General features: G+C 48.4%; 1 protein-coding gene across 1 annotated transcript in view; it reads right to left on the reverse strand.

Moving 5' to 3' along the window:
• The window catches only part of LOC309552451 (non-receptor tyrosine-protein kinase TNK1-like), a 65,564-nt gene that overhangs the window by 22,239 nt on the left and 17,276 nt on the right, over positions 1–26,049 (reverse strand). The window contains exons 2-6 of the mRNA XM_082253410.1: positions 12,341–12,679; positions 12,096–12,248; positions 7,998–8,275; positions 7,716–7,842; positions 7,044–7,190 (exon numbers count right to left, since the gene is read on the reverse strand). Coding sequence (XP_082109536.1) covers positions 7,044–7,190; positions 7,716–7,842; positions 7,998–8,275; positions 12,096–12,248; positions 12,341–12,679 — 1,044 coding nt within the window. The remainder of the gene's footprint in view (positions 1–7,043; positions 7,191–7,715; positions 7,843–7,997; positions 8,276–12,095; positions 12,249–12,340; positions 12,680–26,049) is intronic.

Here is a 26,049-nt window from a genome sequence, read left to right on the forward strand (position 1 = left end):
GTGCGGGCATTTCAGTGAGCACAAGTCCATCGATCCTACTGGAGCAACAAATCAGGAAGGGAAGGGAAGGGAAGGCAGGGAGGCTGGGGAAGCCAAACAAAGAATAAAAAAGAGTCTAGAGGCAGGTACCACCTGCAACTGAAACAGAGGGGCCAGTAGGTCAACAAAACCTTGGCCAGGGACTAGCGTTGAGCAGGTTTAGGCGGGTGCTGGAGCTCACCTCCGGGTGAGGAGTGTCTAGAATTAGACCGTTTACGGGACACAACGTGCCAGTCATCCGAGGGGGTCTGTGGCGAAGGAGATCTGGAGGACCTCAAGGAGGCGGATGGAGGCTCCGGGATGATTCCCCAGTGGTGTAGAAGGGCCATTCCTTCCTCCAGAGAAGCTATTGTGACAGTGCGGCCCTGGTGGGTTATGGAAAGTTGAGCCGGGTGTTTCCACTTGTGCACTATTTGGTGGTTCCTCAGGGCTTTTGTTATGGTGGTGAGATTCCTACGCTTCTGGAGCGTGTGCCTGGAGAGGTCCGGCAGTATCTGAACCTGCGGGAAGTCACCCGGAAGAGCTTGGAGTTGCCTTGAGGCCATCAGGATTTTGTCCTTAGTCTGAAAAAAATGCACCCGGAGAAGGACATCACGAGGCAGGTCTTGAGCTATAAAGTGAGGCTTAGGGATCCTATGGATTCTGTCTATCTCCAATTCAGATGCAGACAAGGAAGGGATCAGTGCAGAAAAAAGGTCCGTAGCCATTTTGCGCAGGTGTTGGGGCTGGACAGATTCTGGGATCCCCCTTAATTTTAAGTTGTTCCTACGGGACCTGTCCTCCAGGTCTGCAAGTTTGTCCTTGATCCAGTCAATGTCATCTGTATGGTCATTATGGGCTGTAATGAGAGTGTTGAGAGACAAAGTACATTTTGTCATAGAGGATTCAACAGAGTCCACTCTCACCTCGAGCTGCTGGACATCTTTCCTTGTTTGAGAAAGACTCTGCATCACATCTGAGTGCAGAGAGGACCATAGGGAGTGGAGCATTCCTTTCAGGAGTGTACCAGAGATTGGGTGGTCCCCCACTGGGAAGGCAGCGAAGGGGTCCGCAGGAAGTGTGCTCATGCCCCCGGGTTCTGGTGGAGAGGATGCCGCCTGCTCCATCCCACATGGCTGGGATGGATCGGGGGGGGGGGAGAGCTCCAGCATGGGCGCTGCTTCGCCGGGCTTCTCGAGGAGGGAGAAGGAGGGGAGGATGCACCGAAGGAGTTCCCGCTGTCCGGGTTGGCTACTTGCCTGAGCGGTGGTGGATTGTGGTGCCGGTTCCCGTCCCGGGAAGAAGCGTGCTGCGGGGACCTGCCGGCGCCATCTTGCCTGAGGCCCGCCGAGGTGGAGATAAGGAATCCGTCCAACTTGCGCGATTGTGAGGCGTTCTTTTTGTTCCTCATGGTGCCCGGAGGTTCTGCCGCGATCGTGGGGGTTTTAAAACCCGCTGTGGAGGCTGTAGGTGAGCGATGTCCCGGGTGGCCGAGCAGAGCTGAAGATCTATGCGGCCATCTTCAGCGGCGGAAGCCACGCCCTCCCCAGTCCAATTGTTGAAAGTTAATGACCTCACATTATTCTGTCCAGATGGCTAGATAATTAGTTTAGGTTAATTCTGTTCCTGTATACACTTTCATCTGCATATGATATTGTAATTAGGCAGAGGGGAGGGACTGTGTACACTGTATGAGAGTGTAAAACTCTGTTTTCATTGGATTGTGAATTTCAGGGCCTGTTCCCAACAAGGTCCACCTGGGCGGTAATCTTGTTAGGGAAAACTGTATAAAAGTCTGTTTCTTGTTCAGTAAAGAGTTATTCTTCACCCTCAATCGAGAATCCTGTCTCTTATTGGGGAAATATGCTACAAAGGATTGCTATGCTCTTCATACTCCCTTAAATAATCACTAAGCTCTTGTAAGAGCTTGTTCCTGTTCCGGCTGCACTATCTGGCGAAAAAGAGGTTCACCCACTGGAACCTGGAGCCTTGTCGTATGTCCAGGGTGGGTAGGAAACGGCGAGACCGCAACCAAGCTGCCGCGGTTTGTGGGGTCTGAGGTGCTTATGGTGTCTGGTGGAGTGCTAGGAGCACTAGGAGCATTCGTCAATGGAGGTACCTAGTCGGGGTGGCGGTTGATCCGCTACATTGGTGGCAAGAGGTGGGATGGCAGCTCTCGGAGACACCGGTAACGTTATGGAGTGAGCTAACACCCGTGCAGCGTTCCCATAGGAAAAGGAGAGGTACAGATATCAGCCGCCATGGAAGAGGAATTTGTGAGGAGGTTGCGAGAGATGCAGATACAGCACAGGGGACCAGTGTCAGAGCAGGTCCTGCTAGGATGGCATTATTCTGTGCGCTTGGATCTCTGGAAGGAAACACTAGCCCGTGAGCAGCACCACCAGGGAAAAAGCCTCCCCTCCATCCAGAAAAGGTATTGGTCGCAGTATGGATTGCAGGAGCTGTTTTTTGGGAGATACACCACACAAGGAGCAGACAGCTGAGTTAAGCAGGCTGGTCTGGGCAGAGATGCGGTTGTAAGAGAGCTATAGAGTCCTCCGGTGGCATGTATCCCAAACATGCCCTTGGATAGTGGATGACAGCCCAACAGAAGGCTTTGGCTACGGCGGCCGGAGACTGTTGTACGAGAAGCTGTCAGGGGACCCTAACTTTGGGAGCGATTTGGAGTGGCGGTTAGAGGAAATTATGGATTACAGAGAAAGTATTCTGAACATCTCGGAAGTGCTCTGGGCACTGGAAGATATGGAGTTTCTGGCTATTCAGGAATAGGAGCTGGAGATCGCAGATGGCTTCTAGACTCTGCTCAGTGCCAGGGCTGGGCTTCCCTTGCCTGGGAATAGCCAGAAGAATCGACAATATGGCACAGTAATAGTGTGCTTTGCTCACCTGCACCCACGGTCTTGGATGCGGAGGTCTTATGGCGGATGTAGCAAGTGCTGACTCACCTGGACGAACCTGTTTCTGCCCAGGACGAGCATGGATGGAGAAATGCATCTGCCCAGCCACTGGATAAAGGTATGGGAGAAGAGGAAGCCATCTTCATTCCCCAACCACGGATCACAGAAGTAATTGACTATTCATTGGAGGATGATATAGATGATAAGTCACCTGCCAAAGTGTTGGCACTGGGCCCAAGTGCCACCAGCCCATGCCCTGAACTTTCAGCAATTCCAGAGACTGGGGATTTAATAGATTTTTCTGCTGAGGAGGAACGTCCCAGTGAGCCTACAGCAGAAGAGCGGGCATCCAGGCCTATTGCTGCTGATCTCTGCCTGCAACAATTGGTGACCCAGGAAGATGTGTGCAAGGCCACTGACTTTACAGTTTACTTTCCTGCAGAACAGCTGGCAACAGGGCAGAGTGCTACCAACCTCTGCCCAGCACCCGCAAAAGCTACAGAGTTCTAGGAAGCTGGGGAAATCGGCCCCTTGCCCCAGCAACAAGCTGATGAAGTGAAGCTTCTACACCCAGCTGAAGCGCTGGCAGCCGGACAGAGAGTCAACGACCTCTGCCCCACACCTGTGGCAGCTCCGGAGGCCCAGGATGGGAAGGGAGAGGAGGTTGCTGTGCTCCCTCCCCAACAGTCAGTCAGAGCGGAGGAAACTGCCTTCCCTCCCCAGTCAGGATCTGTGCATCTGGGAGACAGTACCGGAGAAAGGTTGTCCTTACCACCAGGTAAGGAAGATGGAGCAGCTGACTCCCCTTCCCAGTAGCAGTTGGTGCCCCAGAAGGATGACACCAACCCAGCAGAAGAGCTGGCAACAGAGCAGAGTGTGGTTGACCTCTTCCCTCAACATACAAAAGATGGAGTTCCTGTGGTAGTGGATGGGACTACAGTCTTCACTTGTATACACCATGGATGCTGGACAGTCGGCCCAGATCCCCAACAAACTGATGAAGTGAGCCCCACCATCATGTCTTCTCTCCAGCGGTTGAAAGGACTCCCGGGAGAAGGGCCAGTCCACGCCTATCCACATCGGCGGGTATGTGCTACAAGAGAGGCAGAGCTTGGCTGGATGAGTAACGCTGTTTTCTGGACAATTTGTTTGGGGTACTGGGTGGGTGCAGACCTTGGGAGGGCCCGTGGAACACAGCCTACCTTAGAGAGGTTGAAAAACTCCTCTCTCAGCACACTAGGCCCCTCTTATGTCTAAGTCACCCTGTGTCTATTAGGGACAAAGGGGGCCCAAGAAGCCCAGTCTGGCCTGCCCAAACCAGGCTTCCACGGACTGATCAGCTATGAGAGCTCCATGCGCCTTGCCAGGACAAACTTACAAACTATTTGGAACTTTGTCAAGGAAGCTGCCGTGATAAATTGACTCTTTGGGACTTGTTACCCGACTAACTCAGGCACAGACCAGTTGGAGATCTGGTACCTGGTTAGTCTACCTTTGGGGGGGAAGATATGTGATGGTGCTCACCATCACTGGTAGTGAAAGACAGGCTTTAACTATTGTTTTTGTATTGAGATAATGTGTATTCCATGTGCCTCAATGTGAGAGAGACACACAGACTGTCACTGGCAGCCTTGTCCTACTGTTTGTGTATTGAGATGGAATGTGGATTGTGCCTGTCCCATTATTAAATGTTAATGACCTTACATTGTTCTGTCCAGATGGTTAGATAATTAGTTTAGGTTAATTCTGTTCCTGTATACACTTTCATCTGCATATGATACTGTAATCAGGCAGAGGGGAGGGTTTGTGTACACTGTATGGGAGTGTAAAACTCTGTTTTCATTGGGTTGTGAATTTTAGGGCCTGTTCCCAACAAGATCCACCTGGGCGGTAACCGTGTGGGGAAAAACTGTATAAAAGTATGTTTCTTGTTCAATAAAAAGTTATACTTCACCCTCAATCGAGAGTCCTGTCTCTTATTGGGGGAATCTGCTACAAGGGATTGCTATGCTCTACATACTCATTTGAATAATCACTAAGCTCTTGTAAGAGCTTGTTCCTGTTCATGTTCCTGTACCTGTGCACTCTCTGGAGCAAGAGAGGTTCACCCACTGGAACCTGGAGCCTTGTCGTAGGTCCAGGGTGGGTAGGAGATGGCGAGACTCCAACCAAGCTGCGGCGCAGTGTTAATTTTGGCAGCAAATTTCAATTTAGTTTTAGTCTTAGTCTTAGGACTAAAATGGCATTTTAGTTTTAGTCCCATTTTAGTCTTCTGCAAGTGTTTTAGTTTTAGTCGTATTTAGTCGACTAAAACTCCAGTACATTTTAGTCGACTAAAACATCCTACATTTTAGTCGACTAAAACTCATTTTAGTCATCTATAATCGAATGGGTGTAGTTCAATTGAAATTTGTAATGCATTATTTAAGCATTTCTCTACAATTTCCAAACTCATTATATACTACTGCTGGTCCTGGAGTGAAAAATCTAATATTATTTATGGTATTAAGCTTTGAGCATGCACCAGTGTTAATTTGGGCGGCAAATTTCGATTTAGTTTTAGTTATAGTCTTTTGACTAAAATACCATTTTAGTTTTAGTCATATATGTGGTGTGGGGTGCGCTAAACAACAAATAAATAATGAATATATAACATATATCTATATGTGAACCAAATCAACAAAAGTAAATATATATAACATATATCAATCTGTGAAGCCAATTAATAATGCAAATCAATTGGTGCATAAACATAAAAGTTCATAAGTGTCCATAAATATTGTGCAGGTGAGTAGAATTGTATTCTATCCAAATAATACGTGTATCCACCACCGAGTGAAATTCATCCTTACCAAACGGAAATAAATAAGGTGCAACTATAGTTTCTTGTGCTGAAAAATTATCCAATCACCTTGTGAACAAACACCACGTGTAAATCACCAAGAATTAGCCTCTTGGTAAGAGGCTAATTCTTGGTGATTTACACGTGGTGTTTGTTCACAAGGTGATTGGATAATTTTTCAGCACAAGAAACTATAGTTGCACCTTATTTATTTCCGTTTGGTAAGGATGAATTTCACTCGGTGGTGGATACACGTATTATTTGGATAGAATACAATTCTACTCACCTGCACAATATTTATGGACACTTATGAACTTTTATGTTTATGCACCAATTGATTTGCATTATTAATTGGCTTCACAGATTGATATATGTTATATATATTTACTTTTGTTGATTTGGTTCACATATAGATATATGTTATATATTCATTATTTATTTGTTGTTTAGCGCACCCCACACCACATATACATTTATCTATATTCAAAAGCACTGAATACCGGGAGCAGCTTCAACACACTATCAGCGCACCCATCCCCCCTTACAACATAGTTTTAGTCGTATTTTAGTATTGAGACTAAAATGCCATTTTAGTTTTAGTCATATTTTAGTCATCTGAATTATTTTAGTTTTAGTCGTATTTTAGTCGACTAAAATTGTGTTAATTTAGTCGACGAAAACGTTTTAGTCGGTTTTAGTCGACGAAATTAACACTGCTGCGGCGGTTTGTGGGGTCTGAGGTGGTTATGTTGTCTGGTGGAGTGCTTGGAGCCCTCGGAAGCACTAGGAGCATCCGTCAACGGAGGTACCCAGTTGCGGTGCCGGTTGATCCGTTATAATTATAGTATAAAGCATAATATTGGAGATATCAAATCAGAGTAGGGGAAGACTTTAAATCCCAATTTACTGTATGCGAGATTGTTTTACGGAAACATCGTAGATAGAGCTCCTGGAAGTGTTTTAGAGAAGAAAGACCACCAGCATAGGGAAAAGCAGAGTGGAGGCCAAAGTTGAAGACAGACCCCCATGACCCATGAAAGATAAGAGTGGAGCGCAAAAATGGTGATAGTCTTCCTAGTCCATTGTGTGTTAGGGTAGAGGGCAATATCTGAGATGGATCTCCTGAATCCAAAAAGAGGCTTTTTCTGGATCCATCAAAGGGTACACTACATGACAATATTGCAGACAGTTCATGGACGGTCCTTTCAGAATTAAAAGACAATATTTAAAACAGATCTCTTTGATACAATTGTCAGGTCACTTACCTCTTGCAGAAGGCTGATGAGAGTGGTAAAATTTGGTCTCTCTTTCGGTATGTACGCCCAACATTTCATCATCACATTGTACAAAGCATGAGTACAGTCATCGGGGAATTCTAGCCGCTCAGCATCTCTTTCAATTGCAGCTAAAATCTGGAGAAATGGAGACAGTTACCAACTTCAGGACTGGAAAGGTGATTGGTGGTACTCTACATAGCATAGGTCTCCAAACTTTCTAAACTAAGGGTCAGATTACTGTCCTTTCAGATTTTAGGGGGACCGGATTCTGACCAGTGGGAGTAAGAAATGCTTCAGGCTTAGTAGTCAGCGCTGCGGAACTATAAACAATTACATAGCACCTGTGGTCCGTAGCAGGAGAAATAGAGCCCTATCAATGGCACTAATGGGAGGAATAGTACCCTACTGCTGGTGTCACTGAGAGGAATTATGTCCCATTGTTGGTGTATTATACTATTCCTGCTACTGATCCCAACAGTGGGGCATAATACCTCCCACTAACACCAACAATGGGGCATAAATGTTCCATTGTTGGTGTTAGTGGGAGGAATTATGCCCCACTGTTGGTGTCAGTAGCAGGAATAATGTCCCAAGGGCCAGATGAAGGCAAGTAAATGGCCACAATATGAAGACCACTGCTCCACTGGATCGATACTTTACCTGCCTCCCATTTAGACCAAGCCACGGGTCCTGTCCATAGGTGAACATCTCCCACATGGTGACCCCAAACATCCAGACATCACTTGAGTGGGAAAACTTGCCAAACTTCAGGCTCTCCGGAGCACACCTACAACACAAATGGAAAATAATGGACTTGTTAGGGATTAAGACTTTCCAAACATAACCCAAGCTTAGATTTGGTTAGCATCGTATTCCTCACAAAAGAGGACAGATCCTTCATTTGACTCTACTACCCAACTATGTGCTGAATTCCATCCTCACCATGGGAAGGGTATCTTTCGGTGAGGAGACATGGTGTAATGATCGTCATTTCCTGCCAGTATCCTTGTCAATCCAAAATCTCCAATCTTTACCACCTTTTCACTGACCACCAATACATTACGAGTTGCCAGGTCCCTGTGGATGAACTTGTGGGTCTCAAGGTAGCTCATCCCAGAGGCAATTTGGATGGAATATAACCACAAGAGCTGCAGAGAAAACACGCCATCATAAGAGTGCAGATGATCGAGTAAGGAGCCGAGAGGTGCCAACTCTGTAACCTGAGACACAAAGATAGAAAAAAGGTCCAAATTATACAGATATACACTTAATACCTCTGGAACCATTCAGAAGGATGTACAGGACTCATGTCCCTCTTCTGTGTCACCGTACAGGAGGATGTCATTGTGATGACAGAAGGGAATGATGTTCCTTCTGTCTTTGTGCCTCTCCTGTATAAATGACATTTAGGGCTCATTTGCACTTGCTTTAACTTTAACACACATTAAAGCGCCTACCGTTATAATATGCTTCTTAGATGTGTTTTTGATGCTTCTGTGATGCTTTGGTGGTGCTTTTTTGAAGCTTTAACCACCTGCCCACTGCTTACTTTGTTGCTACTGTGGCACAGTGGCTCGTTATCGTCTGGTGTCGTAGACCTAAGTCACCAGACTCTCCCCTCTCTCCGCGGCGCGCGCGCGCCGCCGGAGGCTCACTCCCGCTGTATTCAGACACAGCGGGAGTTGGGCCAGGGGAGGAGAGGTGGTGATCACCGCCGCTCTTCCCCAATCATTGGGGATCGAGTGAGGAAATCCGCCAGCTTGTGTAAACAAAGTGGGCGGATCTCCTCTGTGACAGGCAGGGACAGATCACAGGATTTAGCATAGCTGAACCTGCGATCTGTGTCTGTGTCACAGAACACCCTTCCCCCACACACGTCAGTAAGCATGAGGCATACATTTAACCCCTTGATCACCAACCGTGTTAACCCCTTCCCTTCCAGTGTCATTATTACAGTAACAGTGCATATTGTTACTTGCACTGTTAGTACAAGTAAGTACTGTTTGCACAGGAGCACTGATTACTGTAGTAATGTCACTGGTACCCCCAAAAGTGTCAAAAATGTCAGTTAGGCCCCTTTCACACTAGTGCGACTTGTCCCGGAATTTTGGACCGCAAAATCGGATGACAAGTCGTTTTCCATTATTTTCAATGAGCCCCATTCATATCAGTGCGTTTTGAAGTCGCACCGATTTCAAAGTAGTTCCTGCACTACTTTGGCACGATTTTAATGCGTTTTGAGGTATATAACCCTGAGCCATTGCTCAAAATCATGTCAAAATCGTGGCAAAGTCGCGTCAAAATCACGCCACGATTTGTGGCAAAATCGCGGTAAAATCGCGTCGCATAAGTGTGAAAGGGGCCTTAGGGGTCAGATCTGTCCACCGCAGTGACGCAGCCTCGCAAAAAAAAAATTTGCAGATCGCCGCCATTACTAGTAAAAAAAAAAATAAACAACAAAAATGACAAACCTTTCCCGTAGTTAGTAAACGCAATAACTTTTGCGCAAATTAATCAAAATACACTTATTGTGATTTTTTTTACCAAACATATGTAGCAGAAAACAAACTGGCCTTAATTGTTAAAAAATTTTGATTTATACATTTTTTTGGGGAATGTTATACTGTATATCAGAATGTAAAAAATATTGTTTTTTTTTTTCAAAATTGTCGCTCTTTTTTTCAAAAATTAAAAATCGCACAGGTGATCAAATACCACCAAAAGAAAGTTCTGTTTGTGGGGGGAAAAAGGACATAAATTTAATTTGGGTACAGCATTGCACGACTACGCAATTGTCCGTTAAAGTAACGCAGTGCCGAATCACAAAATATGGCCTGGTCAGGAATGGGGTAAAATCTTCCGGTCTTAAAGCGGATAAAAATACGCTCATTGAGAATTTTTTTGTCAAAGACATGGAGCTAAATACATTTTGGCCTAAATATATGACAAAAATTGGATATATTAGATATTTTTTAACTGTAAAAGTAGAAAATGTCAATTTTTTCTCAAAATTTTCGCTCTTTTTTTATTAATATCGCAAAAAATGAAAAGCGCAGAGGCGATCAAATACCACCAAAAGAAAGCTCTGTTTGTGGGAAAAAAAGGACAAAAATTTTGTTTGGATACAGCGTTGCACGACCGCGCAATTGTCAGTTAAAGTCACGCAGTGCCAAGTTGCAAAAAGTGGCCTGGACGTTAAGTAGGAAAATCCTCCGGTGGTAAAGTGGTTAATGAAGCTTGGCAAATGCCAGGTGTATGTTGATTTTTAATTTGTTTTAAAGGGGCTCAGTAGAACCACAACTCACTAATACCCTCACTCAGCAGATCCCCAGTTCACTAGTACCCCTGTTCAGCAGATCCCTAGCTCATTAGTACCCTTGTTCAACAAACCCCTGCTCATTGGCACATTCGTTCAGCAGATCCCAGCTTTTTAGTACCCTTGTTCAGCAGATACCCTGTTCAGTAGTACCCCCAGCTCTGCTGATGCCCCATTTAGTAGTACCCCCAGCTTTGCTGATCCCCACTTAATAGTAACCCCAACTCTGTGGATCCTCCACTTAGTAGTAACCCCCAGCTCTGCTGATCCTCTGGTTTTCTGATCCTCTCTTTATGGTACTCGCTCTCCTCCTGCTATATTGCTCCCACGCTGCATACCACAGGTGGCATTGCTAGTTTCTCCTGCTCTTGTCCTCCAGTTCTGCTGATCCTTTGCTGCACAGTCTTCTCTCACTGGTCCAAAATCACCTTCCACTATAGCGTGCTGCGTTCCCATGTTGCACACTACTTGTGCCTTCTGTTAGTTGCTCTGCTCCAGGTAAGACCCCATTCACATTCTCGCTGCTCCACACTGCACACCAGATGGGACGTCTGCACCAGACACTTCCAGAATATATACAAATGCACCAGAAGTGACTGCTGATGGTGTCTCTCCAGTTCGCTTGTTGATTTCCCAGTGCATCCTGGGATATCTCATACCTGCAAAACCTCCAAAACAAAGCAAAGCTAACCATGAATAAAAGTCCCTCACATGCTGCGGTGTAAGAATATTATACTTACCCGGTTGCGTTCCACCACTTGGTCCGGTGAAACGCATACGTCGCGTGATGACGTTGGACGTCACGTGTGATGTCACTTTCCAGCGCCGTTCCGAACGGCTATTTAAAGCAAACGGTATGGTATACCGTTGTTCGTGCAACCACAATACTTACCTGGATCCTTACCCTGCTTCCTTCCTCCCACTACCACTACCGGAGATTGCTGGAGACTTCCACCTCTTCCTCTCCTCACCGGCACGAACCCCTGTTGAACCTTGCTGCCTCCTCTGATGTGGATGCCTGCACTTCTATGAACCTGAAGTTCTCACTGGCTTGATAAGTACCCCCTAGGGGACCCTGACTATCCTACATCTATTTACTGCAAGCTATAAGTCTGTTAACAGCCTGGTCACCTGCTCACTCTTACTACATACATCTACAACCCAAAGAGGACAGTTGTGTCTTAGCCACCTGCTTGCTTATTGTCTGTACGCTGCTACTACTGCTGTGTAGAGTTAGTCTGTTACTATCTGCTTACCTACGCTACTACATTCTAGCTGTACGTTCCCAGTGTGGGTGTACCATGGTAGTACCGATACTGTTGTGTCTGCCGCTGTGATGAGTCAAGAGATTACAGTCATCTGACTTAATAATATCTCTAAGCCTACCTCTGAGTGGTATCTGCAGCTGACGATCCATTCCTCAGACCTAACCTTGTGTGATTGTGACATGTGGGCACTGTTAGCGAGCATTGTCTTAGACTTCTATGAAGGCTTTGGAGACACTTTGAAGCATCAAGAAAGAGACATGGGGTGTCATTTTTGAAGCAAAGCAAACCCAACGTGTAAACAGGACTGAAAGCTTACAATTTTGTTTAGTGACTGGAGCTTTGATTGCCATACAGAGTGCGTTAATAAAGCATATCCAATTCCACATTCTGAAGCAAGTGTAAACAAGCCCTTACTCTCTCCCGGGTACCCCAGTAAGTTGAGTGCCAGTCACCCACCATTTTCATTGGCTGTGTAAGAACCACTCCATAGAGTCGGATTAGATGTGGGTGTTTCAAGGCGTACATCGCATTCACTTCCTGCAAAAAATCCTGAAGGGCTTCAGGATCACAGTTGGCATCTGCACGGAGAGTTTTCACAGCAACACTCACCTGTAAAGATGTAATAGATGATTGAGACAGAACATGACAGGAGGGCAAAGAGCTCAGAGAAACAGTAAAGATAAAGGAAGAGGAATACTCACCGTTCTTCCATTGGAAATCCTCCATTCCCCTCTCTTGACCACCCCAAAGCAACCGCCCCCCAGACGCTCCGCTAGGTTCAGGTCTCGGTCATTGATCAGACACTTCAGGGAGCAGTCAGTGTCTCCCCAGGAGGTTGTGGGTGAGAAAGAAGCAGGAGATAGGACAGAGGGCAATGGGGAAATAGGTGACATGGTAGAGGGGGATGAGGAAAGGGGGGATGTGGAAAAAGGTGATAAAGAAGAAGGTGTTAGGAAAGTGGAAGTCAGTAAAGGGGGTGAGGAATCCATTGGATCCCGATGAAATGGTGGAGGGATATCTTGTCTTCTTACTGCAAACATCTAAAAAAAACAGAAAAGCAGAAAATATGGCAATGTTTAGTCTCTTCTGAGTTACTTTTAGCTACGACTCTCATCAATTTCATGGTTTGGGTGGAGGGGATGTGGATTATGGTGGCTTTCTCCTGAAACACCCTTGTACGAGATGTTATTTTATTTTACAGTAAGTACTGCATATATTTTCTTATATGATGCTGCTTGTTCTGTAATTGAATTTGTTTTCCTATAGATAGAACTGATGGCTCAGTGAATGATTGCATTTGCCCCCTGGGTTGGTAGTCAAGAGCACATTAGTGGAAGGTGTAAGTTAGGGAGGCCAACAAACTTCAATGAGTGGCATTGCTGAAGTGTGGAGTAGATCATGTGGTGTAGGTCATGTGGTTCAGGTCTTTGTGGTGCAGGCTATTTGGTGGGATCAATATAGATGATACCATAGTCATTCCCAACAGATTTGTGTGTGCTGGGGCTTAACCTAGAAGAAATGGGACTCAACTGCCTATGCCCAGGTTAGTTAAAGGTATGAACGAGAACCACTCACAATGACTCAAATTGTCCACTAGGTGTCATGACTAAGGCACCCCAGATGTAATTTATGACACTTACCATAACCGTTATCCCAAATCCCAACCCCTTAAATAAACTTCCTGCAATAACTACGCGGACACCGTTATTGGAGTAAAATTGGCCAACGTGGCCGTTTATTAACCAGTAACAAAAATATATATAACACGTTCCTTAGAACAGGAACCAAAATAGTATAATAAAAGATAACATAAGGTTGCCGATCTTTGGAGGCCCCAAATATCAAGTACCATTTTTGTATCTGTGTAACTCTTAACTGTCCCCAGCCGCACCACCGGCTTGGGGACGGGGACGACCTCAACACACAGCAGATACCTCCCAATTTAAACTACCAGTTAACCCATCTATTAACTGGCATTCCCCAGGTGACTCCATACCTTAGATGGGTCCCTCAGCTGATAGGTACAGTAGGTTTGACCAGAAACACCTCCAAAGACCCCCAACCATAAAATCAGCAAACAAGCACATTAAACCGGCATTCAAATGTAGGGGCGGGCGGGCGGGAATGCTCCTCCACCCACGCTGAACTGATGCCCTGTAAAAAACTGCAGTAATCTAACTCCCCCCTCTACAGCCCCTTCCATTAACTCACATTGGCCAATAGAAGAGAAACCCCACAAACTGCCTGACTTTGTTAACCCTTACTAGGAAAATTCCACTGCTGGCCCAGTCATGCTAGCCCTGCACCTATCTCTTTGATATTTTGCTCCGGGCTGTAATTTATTGTTAGAGTCAATAACCTTCATAGTAAAAGTAGGCAGTAAGACTAGAGGCCCCCAGAATACGTGATGTGTGACTATAGATGCAGAAGTGGGGTGCCAACTCTGCTGCTGCCAGTGTAGGAAAAAGGGTTCAATATAAATTGTTCTGGTGCCGGTTTGCCTGGAGGCTGGTCGTCATGGGAAGCAATGCAAGGATCAAGCCACGGCAGAGATGTGACTTTTGAGGCTCTACATTTGGGAACTTCCCCTTAGGGGAGAGCAGGGAAGGAGAGAACTTATGGGACTCCTCACATTGCATTTGCATGGGATGTAAAACCTCTATATTATGGGTTGCCCTTCAACTCATCTCTCATGCTCTTGCTATCTGTTTTAAACTTAAGGAAAGTTCTCTCACAATAGGGATGGCAGAAAGGATGTAAATATGTCATCAGCTACATTTTAGTAAACCATTGAAGGGCTTTCGTTGTGTGGACTATCATTTCTTAACCTCAAGATGGGGGCATCCTCTGGAAATAAACTGGTGCTGGGTGAAGCTGTTGTTAAGGTCCATTTCCATAAGGCCCGAAACAGTTTTGGTATGGACTACTGGTGGGACTGGATAGGCCCATCATATTACTTAGACCCAAGGGGTACCCAGGGGAGGATCCCAAGCACATAGCACCTGGTGAGTCTAAGAGGACTAAGCTATGTCCAGGCAGAAATGGGTTGAGAGAGTTGGTGCTCTCCCAACATGTGGTAGGTGGTGCACATGGGGGACAAGACGCCCAGAATGTGGCCAGGCAACACATTGCTATCATTACCTTACACAGCTATAAGTTTTGCCCAAGCTTTGCAGTTGAGGATCTCTGGTTGGGGGATGGAGAGATATACGTGATACATATCATTCCACCCTGATCTAGGGGTCCTGTGTGCCTGGAGCTCCTCTATAAGGATTTAATATACAGTATCTCACAAATGTAAGTACATCCCTCACATTTTTGTAAATATTTTATTCTATCTTTTCATGTGACAACACTGAAGAAATGACACTTTGCTACAATGTAAAGTAGTGAGTGTACAGCTTGTATAACAGTGTAAATTTACTGTCCCCTCAAAATAACTCAACACACAGCCATTAATGTCTAAACTGCTGCAAACAAAAGTGAGTACACCTCTAAGTAAAAATGTCCAAATTGGGCCCAATTAGCCATTTTCTCTCCCCGGTGTCATGTGACTCGTTGGTGTTACAAGGTCTCAGGCAGGCCCGGATTGGGAGCACCAGGAGAATTCCCGGTGGGCTGGTCGGTTTGGGGTGCAGGCAGGGCCGGGTGTACTGCCGAAAGTGTATTGCCGCACTGGGAGCTTTTGCCTTCTCCTGCCTGACAGGGGTGAATGTCATTCTCCCTCCTGTCACTGCACAATGTATGATGGACTTCTCTGTTCCAAGCACTTCACCTCTGCCTTATCTCTCCTTCAGCTGTTTATCTCTCTACTCCTTACAAGCTCCCCTCCCCCCTGTCAGCTTGTTCTCCTTCCCAGCCAGGTCACTTGAGTCTTCCTTGTTGGTCACTTTCACAATCACACAGCACGTCGTCTCTTTACCTTCCCCGCAGCGCGTCATCTCTTTACCTTCCCCGCAGCACGTCATCTCTTTACCTTCCCCGCAGCACGTCGCCTCTTTACCTTCCCCGCAGCACGTCGCCTCTTTACCTTCCCCGCAGCACGTCGTCTCTTCACCTTCCCCGCATCACGTCGTCTCTTCACCTTCCCCGCAGCACGTCATCTCTTTACCTTCCCCGCAGCACGTCGCCTCTTTATCTTCCCCGCAGCACGTCGTCTCTTTACCTTCCCACAGTACGTCGTTTCTTTACCTTCCCCGCAGCATGTCGTTTCTTTACCTTCCCCGTAGAAGTCGTCTCTTTACCTTTCCGCAGTACGTCGTCTCTTTACCTTCCCCGCAGCACGTCATCTCTTTACCTTCCCCGCAGCATGTCGTCTCTTTACCTTCCCGCAGTACGTCGTCTCTTTACCTTCCCCGCAGCATGTCGTCTCTTTACCTTCCCCGCAGCACGTCATCTCTTTACCTTCCCCGCAGTATGTCGTCTCTTTACCTTCCCGCAGTACGTCGTCTCTTTACCTTCCCCGCAGCATGTCGTCTCTTTACCTTCCCCGCAGCACGTCATCTCTTTACCTTCCCCGCAGCATGTCGTCTCTTTACCTTCCCGCAGTACGTTGTCTCTTTACCTTCCCCGCAGCATGTCGTCTCTTTACCTTCCCCACAGCATGTTGTCTCTTTACCTTCCCCGCAGTATGTCGTCTCTTTACCTTCCCCGCAGTATGTCGTCTCTTTACCTTCCCTGCAGTATGTCGTCTCTTTACCTTCCCGCAGTAAGTCGTCTCTTTACCTTCCCCGCAGCACGTCATCTCTTTACCTTCCCTGCAGCATGTCGTCTCTTTACCTTCCCCGCAGCACGTCATCTCTTTACCTTCCCGCAGTACGTTGTCTCTTTACCTTCCCCGCAGCACGTCATCTCTTTATCTTCCCCGCAGCATGTCGTCTCTTTACCTTCCCCGCAGCACGTCGTCTCTTTACCTTCCCGCAGTACGTTGTCTCTTTACCTTCCCCGCAGCACGTCGTCTCTTTACCTTCCCGCAGTACGTTGTCTCTTTACCTTCCCCGCAGCACGTCGTCTCTTTACCTTCCTCGCAGCATGTCATCTCTTTACCTTCCCAACAGCATGTCGTCTCTTTACCTTCCCCGCAGCATGTCGTCTCTTTACCTTCCCCGCAGCACATCGTCTCTTTACCTTCCCCGCAGCACATCGTCTCTTAACTTCCCCGCTGCACGTCGTCTCTTTACCTTCCCCGCAGCACGTCGTCTCTTTACCTTCCCCGCAGCACGTCGTCTCTTTACCTTCCCCGCAACACGTCGTCTCTTTACCTTCCCCACAGCATGTCGTCTCTTTACCTTCCCCGCAGCATGTCATCTCTTTACCTTCCCGCAGTACGTTGTCTCTTTACCTTCCCCGCAGCACGTCATCTCTTTACCTTCCCCGCAGCATGTTGTCTCTTTACCTTCCCCGCAGCACGTCATCTCTTTACCTTCCCCGCAGCACATCGTCTCTTTACCTTCCCCGCAGCACGTCATCTCTTTACCTTCCCGCAGTACGTTGTCTCTTTACCTTCCCCGCAGCACGTCGTCTCTTTACCTTCCCGCAGTACGTTGTCTCTTTACCTTCCCCGCAGCACGTCGTCTCTTTACCTTCCCGCAGTACGTCGTCTCTTTACCTTCCCCGCAGCACGTCGTCTCTTTACCTTCCTCGCAGCATGTCATCTCTTTACCTTCCCCACAGCATGTCGTCTCTTTACCTTCCACGCAGCATGTCATCTCTTTACCTTCCCCGCAGCACATCGTCTCTTTACCTTCCCCGCAGCACATCGTCTCTTAACTTCCCCGCAGTACGTCGTCTCTTTACCTTCCCCGCAGCACGTCGTCTCTTTACCTTCCCCGCAGCACGTCGTCTCTTTACCTTCCCCGCAACACGTCATCTCTTTACCTTCCCCGCAGCATGTCGTCTCTTTACCTTCCCCGCAGCATGTCGTCTCTTTACCTTCCCCGCAACACGTTGTCTCTTTACCTTCCCCGCAGCACGTCGTCTCTTTACCTTCCCCGCAGCACGTCGTCTCTTTACCTTCCCCGCAGCACGTTGTCTCTTTACCTTCCCCGCAACACGGCGTCTCTTTACCTTCCCCGCAGCATGTCGTCTGTTTACCTTCCCCGCAGCATGTCGTCTCTTTACCTTCCCCGCGACACGTCGTCTCTTTACCTTCCCCGCAGCACGTCGTCTCTTTACCTTCCCCGCAGCACATCGTCTCTTTACCTTCCCCGCAGCACGTCATCTCTTTACCTTCCCGCAGTACGTTGTCCCTTTACCTTCCCCGCAGCACGTCGTCTCTTTACCTTCCCGCAGTACGTTGTCTCTTTACCTTCCCCGCAGCACGTCGTCTCTTTACCTTCCCGCAGTACGTCGTCTCTTTACCTTCCCCGCAGCACGTCGTCTCTTTACCTTCCTCGCAGCATGTCATCTCTTTACCTTCCCCACAGCATGTCGTCTCTTTACCTTCCACGCAGCATGTCATCTCTTTACCTTCCCCGCAGCACATCGTCTCTTTACCTTCCCCGCAGCACATCGTCTCTTAACTTCCCCGCTGCACGTCGTCTCTTTACCTTCCCCGCAGCACGTCGTCTCTTTACCTTCCCCGCAGCACGTCGTCTCTTTACCTTCCCCGCAACACGTCGTCTCTTTACCTTCCCCGCAGCATGTCGTCTCTTTACCTTCCCCGCAGCATGTCGTCTCTTTACCTTCCCCGCAACACGTTGTCTCTTTACCTTCCCCGCAGCACGTCGTCTCTTTACCTTCCCCGCAGCACGTCGTCTCTTTACCTTCCCCGCAGCACGTTGTCTCTTTACCTTCCCCGCAACACGTCGTCTCTTTACCTTCCCTGCAGCATGTCGTCTGTTTACCTTCCCCGCAGCATGTCGTCTCTTTACCTTCCCCGCGACACGTCGTCTCTTTACCTTCCCCGCAGCACGTCGTCTCTTTATCTTCCCCGCAGCACATCGTCTCTTTACCTTCCCCGCAGCACATCATCTCTTTACCTTCCCGCAGTACGTTGTCCCTTTACCTTCCCCGCAGCACGTCGTCTCTTTACCTTCCCGCAGTACGTTGTCTCTTTACCTTCCCCGCAGCACGTCGTCTCTTTACCTTCCCGCAGTACGTCGTCTCTTTACCTTCCTGCAGCACGTCGTCTCTTTACCTTCCCCGCAGCACGTCGTCTCTTTACCTTCCTCGCAGCATGTCATCTCTTTACCTTCCCCACAGCATGTCGTCTCTTTACCTTCCCCGCAGCACGTCGTCTCTTTACCTTCCCTGCAGCACGTCGTCTCTTTACCTTCCCCGCAGCACGTTGTCTCTTTACCTTCCCCGCAACACGTCGTCTCTTTACCTTCCCCGCAGCATGTCGTCTGTTTACCTTCCCCGCAGCACGTCGTCTATTTACCTTCCCCGCAGCACATCGTCTCTTTACCTTCCCCGCAACACGTTGTCTCTTTACCTTCCCCGCAGCACGTCGTCTCTTTACCTTCCCCGCAGCACGTCGTCTCTTTACCTTCCCCGCAGCACGTTGTCTCTTTACCTTCCCCGCAACACGTCGTCTCTTTACCTTCCCCGCAGCATGTCGTCTGTTTACCTTCCCCGCAGCATGTCGTCTCTTTACCTTCCCCGCGACACGTCGTCTCTTTACCTTCCCCGCAGCACGTCGTCTCTTTACCTTCCCCGCAGCACATCGTCTCTTTACCTTCCCCGCAGCACGTCATCTCTTTACCTTCCCGCAGTACGTTGTCCCTTTACCTTCCCCGCAGCACGTCGTCTCTTTACCTTCCCGCAGTACGTTGTCTCTTTACCTTCCCCGCAGCACGTCGTCTCTTTACCTTCCCGCAGTACGTCGTCTCTTTACCTTCCCCGCAGCACGTCGTCTCTTTACCTTCCTCGCAGCATGTCATCTCTTTACCTTCCCCACAGCATGTCGTCTCTTTACCTTCCACGCAGCATGTCATCTCTTTACCTTCCCCACAGCATGTCATCTCTTTACCTTCCCCGCAGCACGTTGTCTCTTCACCTTCCCCGCAACACGTCGTCTCTTTACCTTCCCCGCAGCATGTCGTCTCTTTACCTTCCCCGCAACACGTTGTCTCTTTACCTTCCCCGCAGCACGTCGTCTCTTTACCTTCCCTGCAGCACGTCGTCTCTTTACCTTCCCCGCAGCACGTTGTCTCTTTACCTTCCCCGCAACACGTCGTCTCTTTACCTTCCCCGCAGCATGTCGTCTGTTTACCTTCCCCGCAGCATGTCGTCTCTTTACCTTCCCCGCGACACGTCGTCTCTTTACCTTCCCCGCAGCACGTCGTCTCTTTACCTTCCCCGCAGCACGTTGTCTCTTTACCTTCCCCGCAACACGTCGTCTCTTTACCTTCCCCGCAGCATGTCGTCTGTTTACCTTCCCCGCAGCACGTCGTCTCTTTACCTTCCCCGCAGCACATCGTCTCTTTACCTTCCCCGCAACACGTTGTCTCTTTACCTTCCCCGCAGCACGTCGTCTCTTTACCTTCCCCGCAGCACGTCGTCTCTTTACCTTCCCCGCAGCACGTTGTCTCTTTACCTTCCCCGCAACACGTCGTCTCTTTACCTTCCCCGCAGCATGTCGTCTGTTTACCTTCCCCGCAGCATGTCGTCTCTTTACCTTCCCCGCGACACGTCGTCTCTTTACCTTCCCCGCAGCACGTCGTCTCTTTACCTTCCCCGCAGCACATCGTCTCTTTACCTTCCCCGCAGCACGTCATCTCTTTACCTTCCCGCAGTACGTTGTCCCTTTACCTTCCCCGCAGCACGTCGTCTCTTTACCTTCCCGCAGTACGTTGTCTCTTTACCTTCCCCGCAGCACGTCGTCTCTTTACCTTCCCGCAGTACGTCGTCTCTTTACCTTCCCCGCAGCACGTCGTCTCTTTACCTTCCTCGCAGCATGTCATCTCTTTACCTTCCCCACAGCATGTCGTCTCTTTACCTTCCACGCAGCATGTCATCTCTTTACCTTCCCCACAGCATGTCATCTCTTTACCTTCCCCGCAGCACGTTGTCTCTTCACCTTCCCCGCAACACGTCGTCTCTTTACCTTCCCCGCAGCATGTCGTCTCTTTACCTTCCCCGCAACACGTTGTCTCTTTACCTTCCCCGCAGCACGTCGTCTCTTTACCTTCCCTGCAGCACGTCGTCTCTTTACCTTCCCCGCAGCACGTTGTCTCTTTACCTTCCCCGCAACACGTCGTCTCTTTACCTTCCCCGCAGCATGTCGTCTGTTTACCTTCCCCGCAGCATGTCGTCTCTTTACCTTCCCCGCGACACGTCGTCTCTTTACCTTCCCCGCAGCACGTCGTCTCTTTACCTTCCCCGCAGCACATCGTCTCTTTACCTTCCCTGCACAATAGTAAGTCAGCACCTAGTCTTCTGCTCCTCTCTCCTGTTCACATTAACCCTTCACCTTCTTCTTTCAGCTGTCCCCTCCATAAATCTGTACTGTATGCCCTGCAGCCTCTGCTCCCAGCTCTGGGCTATCCAAGCAGCCAGTTAGCTGACCCTGTCCTGTCCCAAAATGCAGCCTTAGCACATTCTCTACAGTCCTTCACTCTGCTCTTCATTAACACATATTCTTACTACCCAGACCCCCCCCCTCCCCCCTCCTCCTCCCACGCCTATTCACTCTCTTATCCCTAATAACCTGTGCACTGCGGTTTGGTCTCAGTGTGATTGTTCATGCGTTTTACCTGGATTTAGGTGCACTTCTATTGAATTCTATTGCACAGTGCGTTTTCATGAAAGTGCAGAACTTATATATATATAAATTCTCAAAACAATATAAATAATGTAAAACATTTGTAAAAAATAAACAATTAAGGGCTTGTTCACACGTGTTTTGGTCTCTGGAAAGCAGCCATCATTCAGATTGCTCTTCAGAGAGCATTTGACAAGAGGTAAGGAGCCGTTGTATTGCCTCCTTACTGCTGCCTGAAACAAACCTTCTACCATTATTAGCCTTATCTAAAGGTGGGGTGGGGGCACAGCTTGCCATGTTTGCCCTGGGCACTGAATGACCTTGTCTTGGCACTGAGTGCAGGGTGGGCCGGCCGCACCAGGCGCAACATCTGGTGGGGTGTCAGACACAGGCTGGTGCCGCCGCTGCTGCGTATGTAGCATGACAGTGAAGGCAGTTTCATTCCGGGACAAAGCAGTGTCCCAAAATGAAACGCACACTGTGTGATTCCTGAATTGGCTGCTCTCCGCCTGGCGTCTAGCAACCACTGACGTCAGGCACACACAGGCAGAGGCCCCAGCATTCATAGCGGAGGAGGGATTAACTTCCTCCTCCTCCACGCCAAGAAAGTAGCTCCTCCCACCTCCTCCTCTCTGCAGGTAAGAGGATTGATCATGTTGTCCTCGCTCTGGCTCGGCTCTTCTTCCTGCTAAAAATCACTGCCCATGCCACAGTGTAGGATTGTCTTCTCATGAGCTTTGCATTACTCAACATTCCCCAGGATCTCACCAGAAGGAGATGACGTCCTTCTTGATTAGCTACCTCTGGAGGAAGCTGGGGGAAAGTTAAGTAAATTGGCTACCTTTTTTTTTTCCCCTACAGGTATTTGGGGGGGTATTTTTTTTTTTTTTTTAGTTTTAACTAGCATTTTATGGAGGGTGAGGTGAAGGACGGCCTTAAGTAAGGAGATATTGCCCCTGAGTTGTAAGGTCCTCTTGTTGCCATCATTCATTTTGGTATCCCTGAGATAACTGCACAGTACAGGAACAAGTAACAAAAAGCATGCGTTCCATGTGGGAGCTTGCATGAATCTTAGATTTTTGCATAATTCAGGGGTGTCAAACTCAATTTCATTGCGGGCCGCATCATCATTATGTTTGCCCTCAAAGGGCCAGTTATATCTGTAAGATTAGATGTCCAGAGCACCCCACGCTCCCTTTCACCCTTACATGAGATGTCAAGAGCCCCCATCATAAGTCAAGAATCACCCACCGTTCCTTACATTACAATGCACCCCCTTACCTTGTGCTACTGCCAGGAAGCAGATGCGGGTGGATCTGGGAAGAAGAGAGTGCAAGGTCTGGAGGAGGACCAGAGGAGGGCTGGAGTCAACTTACAGAGTCTGCTGAATGCTGAGACCAGAGGAGGCAAAAACCAGGTGGTGTTGTGCCTGCACAGAGAGGTGAAGGATCTGTAGGAGGAGTTCTGCCCTCCTCTCTGCTGCAGACTGCTAAGAAGGGGGGGTATTCAAAGATGAGCCTTTCTGCAGCAGCACAGAGGAATGCAGGATCTGTAGGAGGAGTTCTGCCCTCCTCTCTGCTGCAGACTGCTAAGAAGGGGGGGGGTGTTCAAAGATGAGCCTTTCTGCAGCAGCGCAGAGATACACAGGATCTAGCAAAGGAGTTCTGTCTTCTCTGCTGCTGACTACTGAGACAAGGTGGGGGCAGAGACAAGGGGGGTTCCTGCAGCTGCAGGAGAGGTGGGAGGTCCACATGAAATGGCCTGGACGGGCCACATTCGGCCCACGGGCCTTGTGCTTGACACCTGTGCAGTAGGGGATGGGCCTATATTTGGCCGATATTGGCCGATATTTTCGTACATTTAAAAAAAACTATGTGGCAAATGAGGTTAAATGTTGATAAATATAAAGTTATGCACTTGGGGGCTAAGAATATGCATGCATCATACATACTAGGGGGAGAAGGATCTGGGGAAATCCATGGCGGAGAAGGATCTGGGGGAATCCATGGTGGAGAAGGATCTGGGGGAATCCATGGTGGAGAAGGATCGGGGGAATCCATGGTGGAGAAGGATCGGGGGGAATCCATGGTGGAGAAGGATCGGGGGGAATCCATGGTGGAGAAGGATCTGGGGGAATCCATGGCGGAGAAGGATCTGGGGGAATCCATGGCGGAGAAAGATCGGGGGGAATCCATGGTGGAGAAGGATCGGGGGGAATCCATGGCAGAGAAGGATCTGGGGGAATCCATGGCGGAGAAGGATCTGGGGGAATCCATGGCGGAGAAGGATCTGGGGGAATCCATGGTGGAGAAGGATCTGGGGGAATCCATGGCGGAGAAGGATCTGGGGGAATCCATGGTGGAGAAGGATCGGGGGAAATCCATGGTGGAGAAGGATCTGGGGGAATCTATGGCGGAGAAGGATCGGGAGGAATCCATGGCGGAGAAGGATCGGGGGGAATCCATGGTGGAGAAGGATCTGGGGGAATCCATGGCAGAGAAGGATCGGGGGAAATCCATGGTGGAGAAGGATCTGGGGGAATCCATGGCGGAGAAGGATCTGGGGGAATCCATGGCGGAGAAGGATCGGGGGAATCCATGGCGGAGAAGGATCGGGGGGAATCCATGGCGGAGAAGGATCGGGGGGAATCAATGGTGGAGAAGGCTACTGTATTTTCACTGAATTGGAAATTATGATATTTTTTGAAAAATACAATGAATTACAAGGCTGTAGAGAACAGTGCTCCATTGCAAACGTATATTCTGTGGTTTTAATTGCATTATTTTAATATAGTCAGTCGTGAACTAAAGTGGGCCGGTCTAAGGCATGAAACTCCTGGGCTGAAAATGAGTCCCACTCCGGCCCTGGTCTTAGGTGTGAATGGGGATCAGGTGTGGTAAATTTGGTGTTATCGCTCTCACTCTCTCATACTGGTCACTGGAAGTTCAACATGGCACCTCATGGCAAAGAACTCTCTGAGGATCTGAAAAATAGAATTGTTGCTCTATATAAAGATGGCCTAGGCTATAAGAAGTTTGCCAAGACCCTGAAACTGAGCTGCAGCGCGGTGGCCAAGACCAAACAGTGGTTTAACAGGACAGGTTCCACTCAGAACAGGCCTTGCCATGGTCGACCAAAGAAGTTGAGTGCACATGCTCAGCGTCATATCCAGAGGTTGTCTTTGGGAAATAGACGTATGAGTGCTGCCAGCATTGCTGCAGAGGTTGAAGGGGTGGGGGGTCAGCCTGTCAGTGCTCAGACCATACGCCGCACACTGCATCAAATTGGTCTGCATGGCTGTCATCCCAGAAGGAAGCCTCTTCTAAAGATGATGCACAAGAAAGCCTGCAAACAGTTTGCTGAAGACAAGCAGACTAAGGACATGGATTACTGGAACCATGTCCTGTGGTCTGATGAGACCAAGGGAAACCTCTTTGGGTTCAGATGGTGTCAAGCGTGTGTGGCGGCAACCAGGTGAGGAGTACAAAGACAAGTGTGTCTTCCCTACAGTCAAGCATGGTGGTGGGAGTGTCATGGTCTGGGGCTGCATGAGTGCTGCCGGCACTGGGGAGATACAGTTCATTGCGGGAACCATGAATGCCAACATGTACTGTGACATACTGAAGCAGAGCATGATCCCCTCCCTTCAGAGACTGGGCTGCAGGGCAATATTCCAACATGATAACGACCCCAAACACACTTTCAAGACAACCACTGCCTTGCTAAAGAAGCTGAGGGTAAAGGTGATGGACTGGCAAAGCATGTCTCCAGACCTAAACCCTATTGAGCATCTGTGAGGCATCCTCATATGGAAGGTGGAGGAGCGCAAGGTCTCTAATATCCACCAGCTCTGTAATGTCGTCATGGAGGATGGGAAGAGGACTCCAGTGACAACCTGTGAAGCTCTGGTGAACTCCATGCCCAAGAGAGTTAAGGCAGTGCTGGAAAATAATGGTGGCCACACAAAATATTGACACTTTGGGCCCAATTTGGACATTTTCACTTAGGGGTGTACTCACTTTTGTTGCCAGCGGTTTAGACATTAATGGCTGTGTGTTGAGTTATTTTGAGGGGACAGCAAATTTACACTGTTATACAAGCTGTACACTCACTACTTTACATTGTAGCAAAGTCTCATTTCTTCAGTGTTGTCACATGAAAAGATAGAATAAAATATTTACAAAAATGTGAGGGGTGTACTAACTTTTGTGAGATACTGTAGATACATAGACCAGGAAATAAATTGTTTCTGATTTATGTTGGCTCGGTAATGTTTGGAAAAGTTTGTATATCATATAAACCTGCTTAGCTGGAATGCAGGGACTGTGGCGCAGGATTCTGGTAGAACTGGAAATAACTGTCGTCTGCTTTGTATTGGTTCTCTTACTGTCTGGGAAAGGTTTTGACTCATATAAGTGAACTTGGTAATGTGGATTCTCTGTTCTAAAGCTCGACTTCAGGAACACGCACAGCCGCTCCGAAATACCTGGGTGAGGGAAAGTTACTGCAAGCACAGAAGTATAGACACCTTTAAAGTGTTACTAAACCCACAACAGTACACTCACTCTGTATATGCAGTAAAGCATGCGTGTTACACTCACTAGGGAACCTAAGGGGTTAATCCTCTGCATTGTGTAAGAAGGCTTTTTGATTCTGTCTTCTCTGATCCTCCCCTTCTTCCACAGTCCCCAAACCACCTCCTGA

This window comes from Pelophylax lessonae (assembly GCF_965119305.1).
Source record: "Pelophylax lessonae genome assembly, chromosome: 4".
NCBI lineage: Eukaryota > Metazoa > Chordata > Amphibia > Anura > Ranidae > Pelophylax > Pelophylax lessonae.